The sequence below is a fragment of the Medicago truncatula genome, chromosome 6 (genome assembly GCF_003473485.1).
Source record: "Medicago truncatula cultivar Jemalong A17 chromosome 6, MtrunA17r5.0-ANR, whole genome shotgun sequence".
Lineage (NCBI taxonomy): Eukaryota > Viridiplantae > Streptophyta > Magnoliopsida > Fabales > Fabaceae > Medicago > Medicago truncatula.
In genome coordinates, this window is record NC_053047.1 from 31396611 (window position 1) to 31416553 (window position 19943).

The 19943-nt window shown below is 34.4% G+C and overlaps 1 protein-coding gene across 1 annotated transcript; it reads right to left on the reverse strand.

Moving 5' to 3' along the window:
• Positions 1–7519: 7519 nt before the first annotated feature.
• LOC11439278 (LRR receptor-like serine/threonine-protein kinase GSO1) lies at positions 7520–12146 on the reverse strand. Its single transcript, XM_003619570.4, has 4 exons — positions 11551–12146; positions 10572–10832; positions 8900–9772; positions 7520–8157 (listed from the first exon to the last, which is right to left on the reverse strand). The coding sequence occupies exons 1-4, from the start codon at positions 11987–11989 to the stop codon at positions 7676–7678; spliced, it is 2055 nt and encodes a 684-aa protein (XP_003619618.2). The 5' UTR covers positions 11990–12146; the 3' UTR covers positions 7520–7675.
• Between the last annotated feature and the right edge of the window lie 7797 nt (positions 12147–19943).

Below are 19943 nucleotides of genomic sequence, written 5' to 3' on the forward strand. Positions count from 1 at the left end.
TGAAATGATGCAAACAAAATCAGGAATAAAAATTGTGGCTGATTTAGAATGTTAATTTACTTTTATCTATTGAAAATAATTTGTGCTAATTTCGTGGGTTGTTAATGTATGAAGGGAACCAAGTAATTCTTGATAATTGTTAAGCACCGTGATTGTATCCTAGAAGGTGTATTTTCACATGCTTAACATGATGGCTGATTTGGAAAACTCCTGACGGCCACCAGGTTGTCAGAAAGCCATAAAAAGTTATAACTTTTTATTTTGTAGTAAAGTTGTGTTATAAATGTCATAGTTTAATCACACTTCCACCTTTGAGAACTTCTAAGTAATTATCACTGTTTTCATAGCTCAGTTGGTAGGACAATGCATTATTATATGTAGGGGTCGGGATTCGAACTCCAGATACCCCACTTATTCATCTTATAAGATGAATTCTAACCATTAGACTATCTGACAAAAAACAAATAAGACTTCTTTCAAAGCTACCATTAACCTTGGTGCATTTCCTTTCTATCAAGGCCGTAAATCCCACAGACAACGAAAATGAGGTCCCAAGATTAGAACTTTATTATTATTTTTTTAAGAAAAAAGGTGGGTCAGCTAGAGCTGCAGCCACCCAAAATATATATTCAAGAAGAAACAAACCTAAAAATAGGCTATCCTATTTTGTTTTGGATCACAGTTGCATAAATAAACCATAATTGGCAAAGAGAGTCAGCATATTGATTGTCCTTTCTATATATACTCTTTTTTTTCTCTTTTGATTGCACTAACGTCTGAAAATTATGAACGATGTTTTTTTATGAAATTTTGATTTTGATTAAAACTAAAAATATAAATGTTTGTTGCTTTCAAGTTATAAAAAAAACTAAACTAATCATGATTATCTATTTCATTGGCACCAACAATACAACAAAAAATATAATCTAAATTCTTTTTTTTAATGACACCAACAACAATCTTTATTATAGAAAAAAATTGTTTAAGGGTATAATTGAGATAATGAAAAAGAAGTAAGTATAGATATATTCATCTAGTTTGTCACACTTTTTAAATGGTAAAAGGAAAAAGAAAAAGAAAAAAAAAAAAAAAAAAACTAGACATATGTATATTGATATCGTGTTTGTTACACTTTTATTTTAATATTTGAATTTACTCTTTTATATATATATATATATATATATATATATAGTATACATGAGAAACATAGAAGTGCATGCTACTAAGTAAGAATTTACAAGTGTTCCATCTATTTCTTAACCTTCAAGGAATGTCAGTATTATATTTGAACGTATTAACTACCAAAGCTGAGTCAAGCTCTAACCGAAGGAAGTTCCATTGTTGTGAGTCTGCCACCTCAATAGCTCTCATCGCACCTGAGAGTTCAGCATGGAAGGCATTACCTGGACGGCTGGACCAGTGTTCTCAGCAAAACATAGAATCATGTATGCATCCTAAAAGTTCCACCACAGGATAGTTATTTTGCCACATGTGAGCCATCAGTGTTGCACCTTACCCAAGGGCTCAAGGAGGATGCATGGTAAAGTTGAATTTCTTCGGAAATACAAAATCAGTCATATATAGAAATGGAAGTAGCTTTGGAGCAGTTACCAGACAGTTGGATATTAGCAGCTATGGTTAAGATTTTATATGATATATTAGAGTTATTGACAAAGTTACTCTGAATGAAAATTAAATGATTATGGTAAAATGATCAGAAATTGCATTGAGCATAAAACAATTGTTTGTTTTAATTATTAAAGAGAATTTAAGACCCTAGTTATCTATGATGCATATTTTGAGTTATATGTAGCGACGAACCGGATAAATATATTTCACATGGTATGGTTAGGGGTATTGGTTAATAGGATATTTAATATTCTCCCTTAAAAAAAAGGATATTTAATATTTTAGCTTAATAAATACCCCTAATCATACCATGTGAAATATATTTAATATTTAATACCCCTTAAAACGTATTTATTATATTGTTTGTATAATCTATATTAATATAAAGTTTGTTTTCGATCAACATTGTTGTAAGGATGGATTTTGTGCAGTGGCGAATTTTGCCCGAAATATTGGGGGGAGCCGCAACTATTATATCCAAATGAGAGTGTTTTTTTTTTTTAACAATATATCCAAATGAGAGTTACAAATTTTTTTAAAAAAGTAAAGGTATATGATCAGAGGCATACCTTTGTATATTAGAAAAATTATGGAACATATACATTGCTAACTAAGAATCTGTCCAATCTAGCTTTTATGTGATGAAAATATCCCCAATGTAGCTCAAATCATTAAAGCCACGCTGCTGGATAGTGTCTTTGAACTGGTTAGTAATACTACTATCAATAGGATTACCTCCATTTTTTTTCCAGCTTGACACAAAACCAAATTGAAATCAACAAAAACTAACCACCTATTTCTAGAATTATCGCTGTACAGCTGACTAAAAAGATTACAAGTCAGATGCTTTTTATTATCTTGCAAGTAACCACACAAGCATACCCCTGTTGTCTTTCACTCCTTTGAATCATCGCCAGAGGTTTGGGCAGGCTGAAAACATTGACGAAGAGGTTCCTTTCAAGGCTGCTCATCTGGTTGAATCATTGCATTATTACTCCTACAAAATGCACAATTCACACATAAATAATAAATAACAAAATAAAACAAGAAAGGGAGAATAAGAACAATGACTCAAGCAAGTAATTGAAAAAGGCACATTGTCTAAGAACACAAAACAAAGAGAAATAAATAAACAATGCATAATAATTAGAATCAAGCTAAGAATTAGAGATAGAATTAGAGATGTTAGTCACCGAGTCACAAGATTCAGATTCCTCGTATTAACCCTCACATTAGCAAATTAAAAAGGGAAAAATTAAGCCTAAATTAGAAACAGTAAAAAATTTATCCATGGGCATCATGAAATTAAGCCATTTTGCTTTTGACAAACGAAATAATAGAATTGAATCAAACAACATAGGAAATCAAGGGTTCAAGCTTCCCCCAATTGAATCAAACAACTCAGGAAATAAAGGGTTCAAGTTTCCCCCAATTTTTTTTATTTCTAGGGTTCATGCAACATAGAATAATTCCATACCAACTTTGAATTGAACCAAATGATAATTTTAAAGAAAATAAACAAACAATAAAACAAACAAATTGAACTCCTGAAGTAAAAGAATCAAAATTAAAGGGAACAAAGAAGTGAACTGAAAAAACATAGAACAAACAAACAAACCTGAAAGTGACTGAGATCTGAGAGAGTAAGATAGCAGGTGCCTAGCGCCTCCACCGCGCCAGAGACTGAGACTCATAGCATGGCCGTCGCCGAAGTTGAAGAGCCCAGTGAGGGGGTGCTAGAGAGAGTTCGCGAGAGACGGGAGGTGAATGGAGAGGGGGTACCAGAGAAGGACAAAGCATGTAAAAAAGAATTGTATCAAGGGCATTATAGTAGTTTCCTATATACAAAAAAAAATCTTTGTTTTTTTGGGGGGTGCCGCGGCTCCCGCGGGTCTGTGCAGAGATCTGCCGCTGATTTTGTGTTTACTGGATGTAAAGCCCAAAATTTAGATTGTAGCATTGTACAATGATAGCTTAAAGCTTACTTCTTAGAAATACTACAAAATGTATGTTTAGTGATTTTTTTTTGTGTTTGGGATTTAAACCCCATATCTTATATATATTATATATTATCCTTATCAATTGAGTTAAGTTCACCGGAACGTAAGTTTAATGAATTATTGTAGGATAGGTGGCGTCAGATTATATCTTTTATACTAACTCTAAAATAAAGTGTATCATGTAGATGTTGGTCATCAGCAAGTTTAGTGATTCACTAAAAATACTTTTAGAAATGAAAACCACAACAAAAACCTAAGCAAATTCTACGAATTATTTTTTTAGAAAAATTCGCAGGAAATGCAGATCAACTGTCGCACCACTAGGCTTGGATTATATATTTTGATTAATGTCTAAACAAATTATTCACACATATTTATTTGTCTCTTTACAATATTTTTGTAATTAAGTCGATCTTTCTACCAGACATTTTATATCAATAGATAAGTTAATATTTGTTTTTGAGGAAAGATAAGATAATATTAATTTTTTCAAATTAATATTATTTTTTCCAATTTTCTACCAGTAATTTTTTAGAAGTAAAACATCCCAATTATGTTATCATCCCTAACTTCTAAGAATCATTTTGTTGAGGCTCCCTAATTTTATTAAAATAAAAGAAAAATAATTACAAAAAAATTGGCGAAACTAATCCAAAACTCAATTAAAAAGATTTAGGACCACCCCTTCCTAAAGAGGGTGTTATAATTACTAACTGCTCTCCTAGTTAGCTTAACTTTATTTAGATTATTCCATTTTTTGGTACCTTCTCTTAGATAACATAGTTATTAATCCATTTGAGTTGACTTGATGGTATTGACTTGAGACCTGGGTGGAAGTGTGCTAATTTAACTTCTTTAAAAAAGCACAACAACAAAAAAATTAACATAGTTTTTATTTATTATTACAGGTGTTTTAGAATTTTATAGTCTCTAGTATATATTCTTAGAGCTATGATATTTGAACAACCATTTGTTAACAACTTCTATGACAACCTCCTTTTTCTCTCTTCTCGTTGATCAAAAACAATGGAGAGGGAAAAACGAAGATAGATAGTAAGAATATAATGTGCGTATGAGAGAGAAAGTTGTCTAAAAGTTGTTAAAAATAGTTGTACAAATATCATTTCTCTATTCTTATTGCAATAGTATGCATTTATGTTTTGCTCATTATGTTCATCAGGCCCGGCCCTGAGGAGGTGCAAACAGCTCAACAGAGCTGGGCCTCCCTCAGTCATGGGCCTCAATTTTTTTTTTAATACCCACTAGTATTACTGTCCTCCAATTTTTTAATACCCCCAGCCATTTTCTGTCCCCTTGTTTTAATCTTTTAGGCCTATTAGAATTAGGTCATCTTGCTTTTAATGTTAGATGGGGGTTCCTCATGTATACGGTAGTCATTTTCACCTTTGGGTGTACCGCATATATACGGCACCTTATATTTATCTTTTAAAAAATATAAATAGAACATTGCTCTTTTAAAAAAAAATACGTTTTGATTTTATGACTGACCTCTTTTCATTCCCAGAACCGAGCCTCCGAATTCTCAGGGACGTCCCTGATGTTCATGAAACCCTAACCTCCACGGGTTCTTCTCTTCTTCTTGCTCAAATGTTCAAGTCAGATTATCTATGCTATCACCTTCAACATTAGCAATAACTTCATGAATATTATCATCCTGGATTTGATTAATTTTAGGTATAGCTTTCAAGTTAGTACATGATACCTTAACATCAGGTATTTTCACCTAAACATTGTTGGCAATATCTAGCATTATTGAAATCTGCTTGTTTCCTCAAAATCTTCGTTAGGATTGTTGTCCACTCAAATAAGTTTTGTTTTTGTATTAAACAAACTGATTTCATTAAATCAAAGGAACAAAGAGACAAATACAATAGTTCAGGTTGTGATTACAGTAACACATAGGAATAATAAAAGGGGCATTCCCCTGTCAACAGCTATCACCAGAGCCGTTCTTTAGAGGGTTCAAACAGCTCTATGGAGCTAGGCCTCCAAAAGTTGGGGGCCCAAAATATTTTTTTAAATATATAATGTAAGTAAGTACGGAATATATTTCTCCACGCGTGGCCTAGTGGTAGTAGCTCGTGGCTTTCCCATGAAATTTGGGTTCAACTTCAATTTGGGTTGCAACCAATCAGTCAAAGTTTCTGATGTCGGCACATGGATTCCAATATGAGAGGAAAACATGGTTGGCAGATTAATCCTCCACATTACATAGAGGGCAAAGAGTGTCGAGCGCAATACCCGTCTTCGTAAGGTTTAATGTGGTACGGAGGATTCTTCGAGCCATTCTCAAAACATAGTTTCTCACTTTACTTGGTTGGGGAATTTTCCAGGTTGCCTTCAAGGGGGGACTATCGCAATCTGTTGAGGTGCCAAGTGAGGCCAAATCCTTTACAAGGCTGATAAGATAGTACACATATCTCACTAACTAAGACCCATCTTTATCACAATCCCGAACAAATTTGTTTTTCAGGGGTCTGAAACGGACCGGAAGGATTTTATTTGCTTCGAAAGAGCTAAAGAGGCTTGCTATAGTGTTCCTATGCCATTGTCTTGTAACTGGATCAATCGAATCTTCCACTTTTGCATCATCCTACAGCCCCGAGCCGAGGAATTTTGAGAGGAGTTGTCCCTGGTCCGTGGCCCACTTATATTTACAAATCTTGACTTTGTCCCCCTTGCCAATGATCCATCTTCAACCTTGCTCACCAGTATCCTTAGCATTACAAATGCTTCTCAACACATAACTTGGATTACAGCCGGGATTTGCTTCTAAAAATGGTTTGCTTGAGTAATATCAGCTACACATAACTTTTTCAAGGAGAGAGCAATTGAGCTGAAGTTGTTATTCATGTAGAAATAGAGCAATTAATCTGGCGGACAGCTTTCCCGCCATACCCAAAGACAAACGAGAAGCTACTCCAAGAAGAGATCGACTTCTTATACGAAAGGTGAGACCGGGCCACTCTCAGTGAAGCCGAGAGAGCCCAGTCAATGAATCAAGCAAAATCCAGAAACATTATTTCAGTACTACATAGCACATTATTTACCGCCCACATGAACAACCTCCTACGCCAGGAAAAGTTCCATCTCCATTCATCACCTTCCCTAACTCTCAAATCCCACCGGTCTCGCCATAAACCAGTCCTACCTCTATTACCCTTCCTTCTAAAAGTGGTAGTATAGGTATAACTTAAAAGGACTAAAGTTGATTCAAGTTTGAGGAATGAAAATTGAACTTTCTGATAATATGAATTTCATTTGTCATACATTTCCTATTATTTGTTTTGGCTTCATGTGTGAACTCATACAGGAAGGTGACTATACTTTTTCAAACCATACCATTGAAGTATCCAACACCAAGGTAAAACTTATGCATTGCTTCCAATACTCTTCCTTTTTATTTCTCCAACTAAAAACATTTTATTCAGACATGGCGTAGAGATTGCTATAACTTTTGGTCTATATGCTTGTTTGCAAAGGGAGATTTGGAATAAGGTATGCATATATCACAACGCAACTAGATTAATAAAAAAAAAATCGATTAAAAGGACTATCTAACAAACCCACTTGGTTGGTCTGCTGGTGTTGGTTTTTAACCTTGAAGTTTGATCTTCTTAAGGTCTCGGGTTGATTACTCTCAATGTCAATTTTGATGGATTATTGCATACAGAGCTCTGACCTTAATTAGGGTCCACACAATTGGGCAATGAGATTGAACCCATTGAATTAGTCGGACATTGGGTCAGATACCGAGTTTTCCAAAAAGAAACTCTTACGGAGTTCTCAACGTTCGAAAAAAAAATATAGAATAGAATAACAAATAAAAGTGACTTCCCTTAGCTACAACCTAACTAATATCCAACACATTCACAAAAGCTAATCCTTCAGTTACATAGAACAATATCATGTTCATACATTAGAAACTCATCACCATCATCACAAAGGTTTTGATCAGCAAGTTGCAAAACAACATAAAACTTGTGTGTTAGTGATGATTAAAGTATTTTAGACTAAAATTCAAATCAAAGACAACTACTACAATTGCCAAGTTCTTGAACAATAGCTTCCATGGTTGGCCTCTCGAAAGGAGAGTCATGGGAACAAAGTATTGCCATTCTTGCTAGTTTTGCCGCTTCGTATTCAAAGAATCTTCCATGAAGATTCTGGTCAATGAATTCTTGGAATTTGAAGGATTCGGCTGCAAGGCGCAATGAGCTAGTGATCTTATGCTTTCCGGTGAGTATCTGGAAAAGAAGGATCCCAAAAGCGTAAACATCGCTTTTATCGGTGAACCGGCCTGTGGTAGTGTATTCAGGAGCAAGGTAACCCTTTGCAGCACTACCCTTTAGTGAAGAGAAGACAATGTCGTTGGTGAGAAGCTTGTATAGGCCAGAATCTGAGAGCACCGGATTCTGTCGCTGATCGATGAGCACTTTCTCGGCTGAGATGTTTTGGTGAACAAGAGCTGGTTTGTTTGCTTTGTAAGCATGCAAATATGATATGCCTGATTCAATAATCAAGGTTCAGTGTACACATCAAAATTGAAAAACATAGTAATGAACTACTTACTTGATTCATTATGATTACATTATTCAGTAATAAATTTATCGCATCACCAAATGGAACATGAATTAAAATTGACGCATAAAACATAGTTAAAAGGAACTCGAATATATAGTTGAGTAGTGATTTATCACCTAGAGTAAAAAAGGGAAACCAACTACATTATTAATACAGTATATAAAAAAATAATATAATGTGCACAAGGGAATGGTAGACAGTATATATATATATTGAGAAGTGCCTAAAAGTTTTAAAGGGCGGCAGCCTATAAAAGACGGCCTGGTGCACGAGGCTCCCACAAGTCGAATCTGGGGAGGTAAATGTATGAAGGGATTTGGATTTGATGCAGTCACAAATTCCACGCATTACGCTGTTACCACTGTTAGATCAAGATCGGAAGACATATTTCAAGTTCAGTATTTTAGAATTTAAAAAATCAAAATCGGCTTGCTTTCTACACAGCTTGATCTCGTTCCAACAGTGACGACTGTATGAATTTGCGACTGTAGCAAATACAAATAGATGCCTGCAAGTGGAGAGATTGCCTCCAAGCTACGAGACAACGAGAACCTTACCGTAGTGGCAGTAGTGCCAAGGCTTGGCCTCTTTGAAGCATATATTAGTAGTGGTGAAAAAACAAAAATAGATGTTTTGGTAATAAAAGAGAGGATAGAAAGAGTTACCTTTAGCGATTCCTTTTACAATAGAAACTCTAGTTGACCATTCAAGGACTTCACCATCACCTTCCTTCACATCAAGATATTGAGACAAATTTCCATTAGAAACAAAATCATAAACCAAAAAGCATTCACCTCGTCCCCTCGAGCAACAAAATCCTCTCAACCTCACCAAATTATCATTCCTCAATGATGTCAAAATGTTCAACCCTTTGAGAAATTCACCTTCGTCTGATTTGCAACTAGTTTTACTTATGCTCTTGATAGCAACAATAGATCCATCTCTTAAAACACCTTTATATGTTGCACTGAAGTTACTCTTACCCAACAAATTCAACTCCGAGAAATACTGAGTCGCCGATTCCACTTCTTCCAAGTTGAACCTGAAACTCTGAAACATATCTTGCTTATCTCCGTTGAAATTCCTACTATCAGCTAAAGGGTCCCATCCATTAGCATATTCAAGGCTAACCAAAGGAGACCCGTTTTTCCTGTATATTCCCTTCGTTTGGTCGGTACTTAGACGGCTTTCAGTGATATCAAACGCGCTTCCAAGCTTTTGCTTACGCCGGCGATACATTGTAAAGGACAGAATGGCTATTGCCGACACTGCAATTGTCGCAAGAACTATGCCGACAGTAATAGATGCCGTTTTTTTGGATTTTGACGAGTTTTGGCACCGCGTTGTATTGCAAGGCAACTTTATATCTGCAGTTTCTGGGATTTCCTTTGACATAGAACCAACTCCTGCTCCATAAGGTTCAGGTCTGTTTGGATTGACATGATCTGAAGCATTGCAGGCTTTCAATGATGAAAATCCAACTCCACATAATCCCAAATTGTATTCATACATGAATTTATCATCTAGTTTCTTCAGACCTTCAATGAAACAAGCAAACCAAATAAACTTATTTTAGATTAATCATTTCTGATGAACTAATACATTAAGTGGTAAAAAAAGCAACAGAGTTAACATTATGAGAGTTAAAGGACTAATTACTACAATTAAACATTAACTACATAGTCATTATGATCCTTAAATGGGTACATAGTCATTATGAGAGTTAGGACTAATTTACTACAATAAGTACATAGTCATTATGATCCTTAAATGTGTGATTCGCCATAGTCTTTGATTGTGTCTTTCGTTAGTCAGTTTTGTCCTAAAAAATGTGGTCCTATAGTTAGTTTGGTCCTCAAATTTATCTTATCTTATGTTAGACAATTCACTCCATGCATAAAAAAATTGCAAACCAAAAGACACACATGAGGATGTTTTTGTAATATTGGTACATCCACAGACCAGTGTAAGAGCGCCACACACATTTACGGATCAAAATGACTGTTTACTAATTGAAATGACCGTAGTCTTTGATTGCGTCTTTCGTTAGTCAGTTGTATCCTCAAATATGTCGTCTGTTAGTTAGTTAATTTGGTCGTCGTCGAATTTATCTTATGTTAGACAATTCGGTCCACAAACAAAATTGCAAAACAAAAGACACACTTGAGGATGTTTTTGTAATTTCGGTACATCCACAGACAAGCGTAACAGCGTCTCACACATTTACGGATCAAAATGATTGTTTACTCAAGAAATAACTTAAAGAATCATCAAAGAAATTTCGCCAAAAAATTAACGAAGAAATCAAATAAAATCGAAAAGTAGCAACTTGATTACCAGGAGGTACATTCCCAGAAAGGGTATTGTTGTGAACATCCAAAACTTGAAGAAAAGGAACATCAGCTAGTTTAGTTGGAATTGAACCAAAAAGATTATTAGAGCTCAAATCTAGCCTCATCAACATTCCTAAGTCACCTAGACTAGCAGGTATAGCTCCAGCTAACTTGTTTGACTGTAGAGCAAGAACACTGAGCTTTTTCAGATCACCAAGCTGAGTAGGTATGCTTCCTGTTAACTGGTTATAACAAAGCTGCAAAACTACAAAACCAAGTACAGATTCAAAATTAGTACACTCCCAAATTTGAATCAATAATCTAAAAAAATTAATGAGTATGTCAAAAAAAAAATTAATTTAAGTTGCAACTTTAATTTTAATGAACAAAAATAAAGACAAGGTTAACATCATTACATCAATTTATAAGTGATTTCTTCAACAACAAAAAAATTATAAGTGATGGTGATAAAATCAGGTTTTTTGTGAAATAAGTAAGAAAATGTTCATTTATCCAGAAAAAAAAATGTAAATCATTTTAAGAAAAAACTATTAACTACTTAAATAGAGTTTAGAAAAAAAGGAAAAAGAAATTATTAAAACCTAAAAGTATAGTTACCCTTTTAATTAATTCGTTCATACCTACCTTTTGCAATTAAAATACAAGACATTATGTAGTTCAAAATTGGATTTTTAATTGTGTAAAGTATCTTTAAAAGCAGATTTCTCTAAAAATGTTCATAACTATAGATGCAAAAAGTATTGTATGCAATAATTTCCTTTCCTTTCTCATCTCATAGAAAACCTATTTAAAAATTATTTTTTAATTTAAGATAAAGTCAATCACATGAAAAGATCAAATCTTTCATTAACACCATAAATACACAACAAAGTAAAAAAACAAACTTTAAAATCTTCAAGCAAAACCCAGATGCAAAAACACATAAAAATCCAAACTTTACACCAAAAACATAACTACCATACCTTGAAGATTCTCCATTTTACCAATCTCAGAAGGTATTTCACCAGACAAATGATTAACATTCAAGTACAAATCACTAAGCTGAGTCAAGTTAGCAATTTCCTTAGGTATATCACCATACAAAGAGTTGTAATGCAAGTACAACCCTGTCAAATGCTTCAAATCACCAATGGCTGGTGATAGTTTACCAGAAAGTCCTTTTCCTTGCAATGAAACATTAGCAACTTGACCCTTTTCATTACAAGCTACACCTTCAAATGAATCATCACAAGGGTTACCATGAATTTTCCATGAAGACAAAAAATGGCCTTCTGGATCCAAACTTGACTTTAAATCCAAAAGTGCTTTTAGTTCAGCATTTCCAAGTACACTTTTTGAGTTTAAAACCAAAAACATTACAGAAAAACTAAGAAACTTAAACATAAACAGTGAACACTCCATTTTTAGTACTTGGTTTTTTTAGGATTCAAACTAGAATTTTTTTGTTTAAACTAAAGTGGTTCTTTAATGTTCAGTGTTTGTGTTTGGTTTGAGGAAGTGATGGTGTTGAGGAAGTGACAAAAGTTTGTAGAGAAGTGGACAAGTCAGAAAATAAAGACAGAACATAAAAATAATAATAAAATAATAAATAATGATTATTTTAAAGAAAGAATGTGAAAACTGAAAAGTGTTGTACATGTTGCAGTGCATGCAATATGTGATAGAATATTGACCGTTGGATTTGTTGTACTTTTGAAACAAATGTGAGTTGCATCTGATGTTACAAGTTACTAGTTCAAAGCAGCATTGGGATGCTTACTAGGTCAAGTATGGACATTTGTATTTTGTCCTATGTTTATTAGAAATTTCTTCAACCATACTATTCAGAAATAAAAACTTAGAGCGCTTTTTATATTTATAGCGACAATGGTGTTTTAATTGATGTTAGTCGAGTAGAGTACAAATTACGTATTTATTTTATGTTGTTTTAATCAAATTAGTAACAATTAAGTCACTACTTCAATGGTAAAAATAAAGAGGATCATTAGCGTCTAACAATATCACGAAAAGACGATGAAGTTTTAAACATGTTTTAAATAGTAATCAACGATATACAACTTATAAAAGTTACATTTTTCAGTCACTGTTATAATCAAAATTTTACATTCTAAATTTATTCAATTAATGATGTATATGGTCTTTATTATAGACCACATATATTATTGAATGAATGAATTTAAAATATTGATTTTTGATTATAATAGCAAATGAGTGGTATATTTATATTAGAATCTCTCATGTTCTCGTGAGATTAATTCAGTTGCTATAGACAATATATGCAAAGTTTGGGATTCAAACCTTGACAAAAAAAATATTAGAATTTCTTCTCTTTGTTTTTATTTTTAACTTTTGACATATAAATATCCTTAATTGCTATGGAGTGAACTGCAAAAGTGACACTTTATTTTATGACTGAGTGCGGTAAAAGCAAAAGAGAGTGCCATGCCAATATCATACGGCAACATTATTATGATACCTAAAATCAAGAGAGATTGTGCAATTATACTAGCACCTAGGAAAAGAGAGGATGATAATTGTCTCGATTTCAATTTTAAGCATTGATAAAATCATCCCTATGGTTAAAAGAAAAAGTGTTTTGTCCAAATTTAATTTAATAGTACATTTAAATATTTACTTATACTTAAGATGGGGGGGTGTACAATACAATATTACCTTATAAAGAAACATACTACTTTAGGTCATATTTATATGCAAAAATTTACATTTTTGGTTCATTGAATATTTAATGTATTTGGTCTATATTATAGACCAAATACATTAAATATTCAATGAACCTAAAAAATTAAAATAACACTTTCTCTCTCTATAAATTTTTTCTCTGACCTCTCTCTAGTTTTTCAAACTTCTTCCTCCTTTAATCCAAAAATCCGACTGACCTCGTGTAGTGTTCCGACGGTGGTGGTGTGATGAGACTTCGTCTCCGCACCACCGTCCTCCTCCCTTCTGGTGCTCTGTTCACGTCTATTTGTTTGCGGCTCCTAGTTCAATTCGCATCTGGTCCTGGTTGTTTTCCTATCCATTTCTGCTTTAGATCGGTGGAGGTGGTCTGAAGACCATGGTTTGGGTGGATGTGGTGGTGATGGGTTAGTGCTTCGGTGGTGTCACGGCTGGGAGTAAGGGTTGTGTGGTGGCAGATCTACAACAGATCCGTTTAGAGGTGGTGAGGCGCGGCGGTGGGGGTGGTACTGAGGTGGTGGTGTTGTGTGCGTTGGTGACGTAAGTTAACATGTTCAAGGTTATGAACTCGTTGGCCATGTATCATAGCCCTATTCACCAATAACCACTTTCATTTGCTAATTGCATCATGTACGTGTGATTGGCTTTTCACTTATTCGGTGGTTTTTATTTGTTTGTCATCACTTTTGGGGTGCTCACGTGTTTCATCATCTTTAATACCTACCAAATTTCAATTGGGTAGTTTACCATCTCTTTGTGTTTGTGGTTTCGTACCATCTCTGTCGTGGTCGTGGTGTTGAATGGTGACGTGGTGGTGGTAAGGGTGTCGGCTGTTTGGAGTGTTAGTGGTGACGGGGTGGTCGGTGGTGGTGACGGACGTGTTAGTGGTGACGGGGTGGTTCGGGTGGAGTGTTAGTGGTGACGGGGTGGTCGGTGGTGGTGACGGACGTGTGGTGTGAAGGGGGATGTGTGGTGTCGATATGTGTGATCCGGTTCCGACAGCTGCAGGTGTGGTGGCATCTATTTCATTCATGATTAATCCTCCTTCAACGAACTCCCGGATCGTTTGTTATCGTAAGGATCGTGGAGGTCGTGGTTGTTCGCGTCAGAGGCCGTGGTGCCTCAGATTTTTCTTGTTTGGTGGCAGTCCCCCCGAGGACGCTGTGTTTCGTTATTTACTATTTCGATGTTGTTTTTTGTTTGTGTGGTGTCTGGGTAAGGTTTTGATGGGTGGTCGTGGTTGTTTTGGACTAGGAGTTGGTGTCGGAACGATTTGCGGACGGAGCTTTGTAAGGGGTTGGATGGGTTGCTTATGTGAGGAGGCGGGTGTTTGTTGGGGGTGATTTCTTTTGGAGGTAGCCTTTGTTACTCGGGTCCTTGTTCGTCGTCACTAGTTCTTGTATGCATTTTTTGGGATTGTTAAGGTGTTTAGGGTGTTTGGAGGAAGCGGGTCCCGTTGAGCGGTACTTTTTCCGTTTGATCTGTTTGTTGTTTGCACTACCGCGTATCTTGTTGTTTGTCCTACTTTTTGTGTGATGGTTTCCGATGGGCCGGTTACTTTTGCTTTGAGATCGGGATTCGGTGTCTAGCTGCAAATTTGTTTGGCGTGATTTGGTTTTTCTCTGGTGTACCGGGGGTGAGGGGTGCCCTTCTGATTTGGTCATTTAGACTGGTGTGCCGATCACTTTTGATTCGAGATCGGGAGTTAGTTCTTTGGCTTAAGTTTGGTTTTGGGCTTTTTATGGTTTCTTTCGGTGGATCGGAGGTCGAGAGGTAGTGGAAGCTGAATGATCTTTCGGATAGGAGCTTTTCGAATGTGGCTCAACTTTGTTGTTCAAGACTAGGAGTTTGTTTTTAAAGGGTGTTTTTTTTTTGGGGGTGAGTAGTGACGATGGGTAGTATTGGATATCGTTTTTACAGTGGTTGCTTTCGTGAATGGGTCTGTTATAGGTGGTGAAGTGTTTTAGGGTTTGATGGGTGTTGTCCTCGTGGGTGTTTTAGTGTGTTTATTTCCAGGTGTTCCGCCTATATACAGCGCCTTTTGTTTGTATTCTCAGTTTCACCGATCTCTGTTCGTCTTGAGAGGGATTTGGTTGTTTAATAAAATTTGTCGTTTCAAAAACAAAAAATGAATCTAAAAAATTATGTTTTGCTTATAAATGTAATCGGAGGAACTACAATTTGATGATTATTACAAGATAATAGTAAAGAAGATAGCTTAGACTTCAAGCAACCTAGCGTACCTTAGATTTAGTTCTTATATGCTGATGTTATTCCATAGTATGTTATTGTATAGCATTAGCTAGCTATAAATAACTGTGTAAACACTAATTCAATGGTTCTAACTACCTCGTATGGAGTCGCTCTATGCAATGTGTTTTGGGTGCTATAAACAAGCTTTCTTTCATCAATGGATCTTTATATGTGCTTGACCATGATGATCTTAATCACAATGCATGGGTAATGGGTAATCATCTCATTCATTCTTGGAATATTAATTCAGTTTCTTATTCAATTGCTCAGACTATAGTTTTTCATGATAATGATTTTGATGTTTGGGAGGATCTCAAAGAACGCTTCTCCAAAGTTGATAGAATTCGTATTGCAAATTTATGTTCTTCAATTAACACTCTTAGACAATGTACCAAATCAGACTTGGATTATTTCACTGAAATAAAAGTTTTGTGGCAGAAATTATACTCTCATCTTCCTTTTCCAAATTGTTCTTATCATCATTAGTGTAGATGTGATGCCCTCAGAGTTCCCAAAACCTATAGAATTGAGGACCATTTAATTCAATTTCTTAATGGACTCAATGAGCAATTTTCTGTTGTCAATACACAAGTTTTGTTAATGGATCCATTACCTTCTCTAAATAAGGTGTTTTCTTTGGTTCTTAAAGAGGAAATAACAATATTGCAGTTCCTGCCATCCCAACTCTTGAAGAAACCAACATCTTAGTTAATGCTTCTGATGCAGGAAAGCCCTAAGGGCGTGATAAAGGATCATACATTAAACCTTCTTCAAGGTATTGCACCTTTTGCAACAAATACAATCACAATGTTGTTTTTTTTTATCAAAAGCATGACTTTCCTAATGTGAACAAGCCCAATTCACAAGCCAATGCTACTTCTAGCGAAACTTCTGATGCAAGCAATTCATCTGGTATTACTGGTTTATCCCAAGAAAAGATAGATCAACTTGTCTCCTTGTTACAACATGCAAATTTGCTTAACTCAACTCCACCTCTTCTTCCAGTACTGCTACTAATCACATTAGTGTTTCCCCTCAAGTCTCTTCCAACTACATTGTTCCTTCATCTACTTATACAGGTATATTCAATGCCAATACTTGTTCTTTACCTTCTAATTCATTTTGGCTTATAGATTATGGTGCCAATGAACATATTTGTTGCAATTTAGTTCTTTTTAGTACATTTCATCAAATTCCATTTGTTAATGTCAATTTACCCAATGGATCTTCTGTCATTGTTAAACATGCTGGTAATGTTTCTTTTAGTTCTTATTTTTATATCACCAATGTGTTATACTCTCCTTCTTTCAAATTGAACCTCATTCCTGTAGCAAAATTGTGTCACTCTTTATCTTGTAATGTTCAATTCTTACCTGATAAATGCCTCATATAGGGGAAAAACCTCCCTGAAGATGATTGGTTTGGTTAGTCAAGTGGATGGCCTATACAAGTTTCATGCTTCTTCCTTTAATTCTGCTACTTTTCTTTCTAGTCAAGCTAATAAATCTTGTAATTTTTCTTCAGTTTCTTGCACTTCAAGTAATGTCATTCCCAATAAAGCCATATGGCATTTTAGACTAGGACACTTAGCTCATCAGAGAATGAGTAAGATGTCTTCTTTGTACATCTGTGTGTGATATATGTCATTGTGTAAATAGAAACATCTACCTTTTCAATCTAGTATTTCACATGCTTCTTCAAATTTTAAGCTTTTACATCTTGACATATAGAGTCCATTATCTGTTACATCCATTCATAGTCATAAATACTTTTTAACCATTGTAGATGATCATAGTAGGTTTCTATGGATCATCTTACTGAAATCCAAAGCTGAAGTTTCCATCATGTTCAATCTTTTATCAAAATGAGCCAAAATCAGTTTTATGTTACTCCTAAGTATGTCAGATCAGACAATGGACCTGAATTTCTCATTCCTACTTTTTATGAATCTCATGGTATTATTCACCAAAAGTCTTGTGTAGAAACTCCCCAACAAAATTGTTGAGTAGAAAGAAAACACCAACATATTTTGAATGTTGGAAGAGCCCTTTTATTTCAATCCAAACTTCCTTCATCTTTTGGTCATATGCCATTTTACATGTTGTTTTCCTTATCAACAAAATTCCCACACCTTTACTCAATCACCTTATCATATACTTTATAATAAATTACCTGATATTTCTACTTTTAAAGTGTTTAGTTGTTTGTACTATGCTTCTTCTCTATAGTCTCATAAAACTAAACTTCAAACTAGAGTCAGAAAAATTGTTTTCTTAGGATACAAGTCAGGCTATAAAGGTTACAATCTCCTTGATATTCATTCTAGAGAAATATTTGTATCTAAACATGTTATTTTTCATGAACACTTCCTTCCTTATACTAGTAATCCTGAGTCCATTACCACTCAATAGGTTTATGGGATAAAAAGTGAATGAGTCTATATATATATGTATGTGTGTGTGTGAGAGAGAGAGAGATAGATATCAACAAACACCCTTATATTGGGTTTGCTTGTGGTCATTCATCTTGAGGAGTCGTTACTATGCTCCTCTGAATGCTCTCTTCTATCTTGGGGAGTTGTTGTCATGTTCTACCTGAGTGCATATCATGTTATGTTTATGTTATCCGATATAATGCTTATAGGACTATATGTTAGGTGGCATATTATTCTCGGCTTATGGGATAGGGTTCTCGATGATGGGTCCCTTGGATGCTATATAATTTTTGGCGAGTAGGTATTCTGAGATGTGATGATTGGTTTGGGCGAGTAGGTCTAAAATGTATTCACCTAACTAAACCATATTTTGTTAATTCATTGGGCTTTTGTTTATTAGATCTTATGTGTGTTCAAACTCAAAACGATCCAAATCAAAACAATTAGAAAAAATCGTACAAAACAAAATTTTATTAGATGTATTTGGATGTTCTTTTGTGAAAGCCATTTGAATCGGAAGTTTTTTTTGAATTGATTTTTCTAAACCAAACCAAACCGCATACATATTTAGTTTTTTTTAGGAACGCATACATATTTATTGAAATTAGCGATTTAATTAACTTAATCAGTTATTCAAAAAAGAATTAACTTAATCAGTTGGTTTGTTCATTATCAGCTGCCAATTGGTCAATTCTCATGAATTTAGCTCAGTTGGTATGGACAATGCATAATACACGTAAGGTCTCGGGTTAGAATCCTGCCACCGCCAAAAATAACTACCAATTGATCAATGTGATTACGTGTCAAGGTCACAGTGCAATGTAAGCTAAGCAATAGGAAACCAACGGATGTGATTTAAATGTTTGGTTTTTTGTGGGTCCCATTACTGGTAATATACAACGTGAGTTGTTGGGAGCAAAAACATGTACCACAATATTCCCTCGTTTTACAAAGTCTTTCAAAATTCAAATCGACAGGAATTATCTGTTGTCTAATTCAGTAGTTCCTCATAAGCCCAAACATGTCCTTGCACTATCTGTTCAAATATCAAAAATTAATTTCAACCAAAAATTCTCACATCAACTTGTTAACAAATTCTTTGACTTTTTATTTTTAAAAATCTTAAACTCTAGAATTTTGAGGAGAAAAAAGTCTCGCAGTTGTTTGGTTTAGCAGTGGTTTCTACATAATCTCGATGAATTTATTCAAGCCTGTTTTATAGCTTCACCATTTACCCGTTCAATATGTCTTCGGACATTGAATTTTCACATTTTCACATAAGCATGTTTTTGTAGCTTCACCATTTTCATGTTCAACTTGCCTTCAAACACAAAATTTATGGTGCAGGAACAGATCCAAACACATATAGAGTAGTTTAGAGTTCAATCCTAAGTAAAATATTGTCAATGTATGCTTCATTTAAAATCATAACTATAGTTATTTTGGATGATTCATTTTTAATAGTTTTTTTTTTAAAGATTCGTTTTTGATTGTAGACTCATATAATATATTTAAATATTTTTTTAAGGATTTTAATAATTTGTTTAATAAGTAAAAGTAATTAAGTTGGTAAAAATTAGGAATACTCACATGTGAAAAATATTAGTTTACCTAATATAATTGGTTTGATAGGATAAAATATAATTGTATTTTTTGTTTTAATATATTTGTACCTTCTAAACTACCACTTCTCTTTGTGTCATTTTTTATGAAAATCTATTTCAAATTTGAGTAGTAATAAAAAGTTATTTTTAGAATTATAAAATTGAATATGATGAAATCAGTTGAAATTTGAAATAATCAATTATTACTTTGTATTTATGTTTAAATTGGAAGAATAATTCAATGATTTTTTTTTTTTATAAGTATTTCAGTGGTTAGAATTCACATTTTTCAAAACCAATAAGTTGGGTGTCTGGAGTTCGAACCCCAATCCCTGCATATAGTAATGCATATCTCTGCCAACTGAAT

Bases quoted from the DNA above. Each gene is read 5' to 3' on its own strand.
- LOC11439278 (XM_003619570.4), bottom strand. From the start codon at position 11,989: ATGGAGTGTTCACTGTTTATGTTTAAGTTTCTTAGTTTTTCTGTAATG. The intron at 10,833-11,550 runs GTATGGTAGTTA...TTGGTTTTGTAG, and splicing joins TAAAATGGAGAATCTTCAAG to TTTTGCAGCTTTGTTATAAC. The intron at 9,773-10,571 runs GTAATCAAGTTG...GTTTCATTGAAG, and splicing joins TTCTGGGAATGTACCTCCTG to GTCTGAAGAAACTAGATGAT.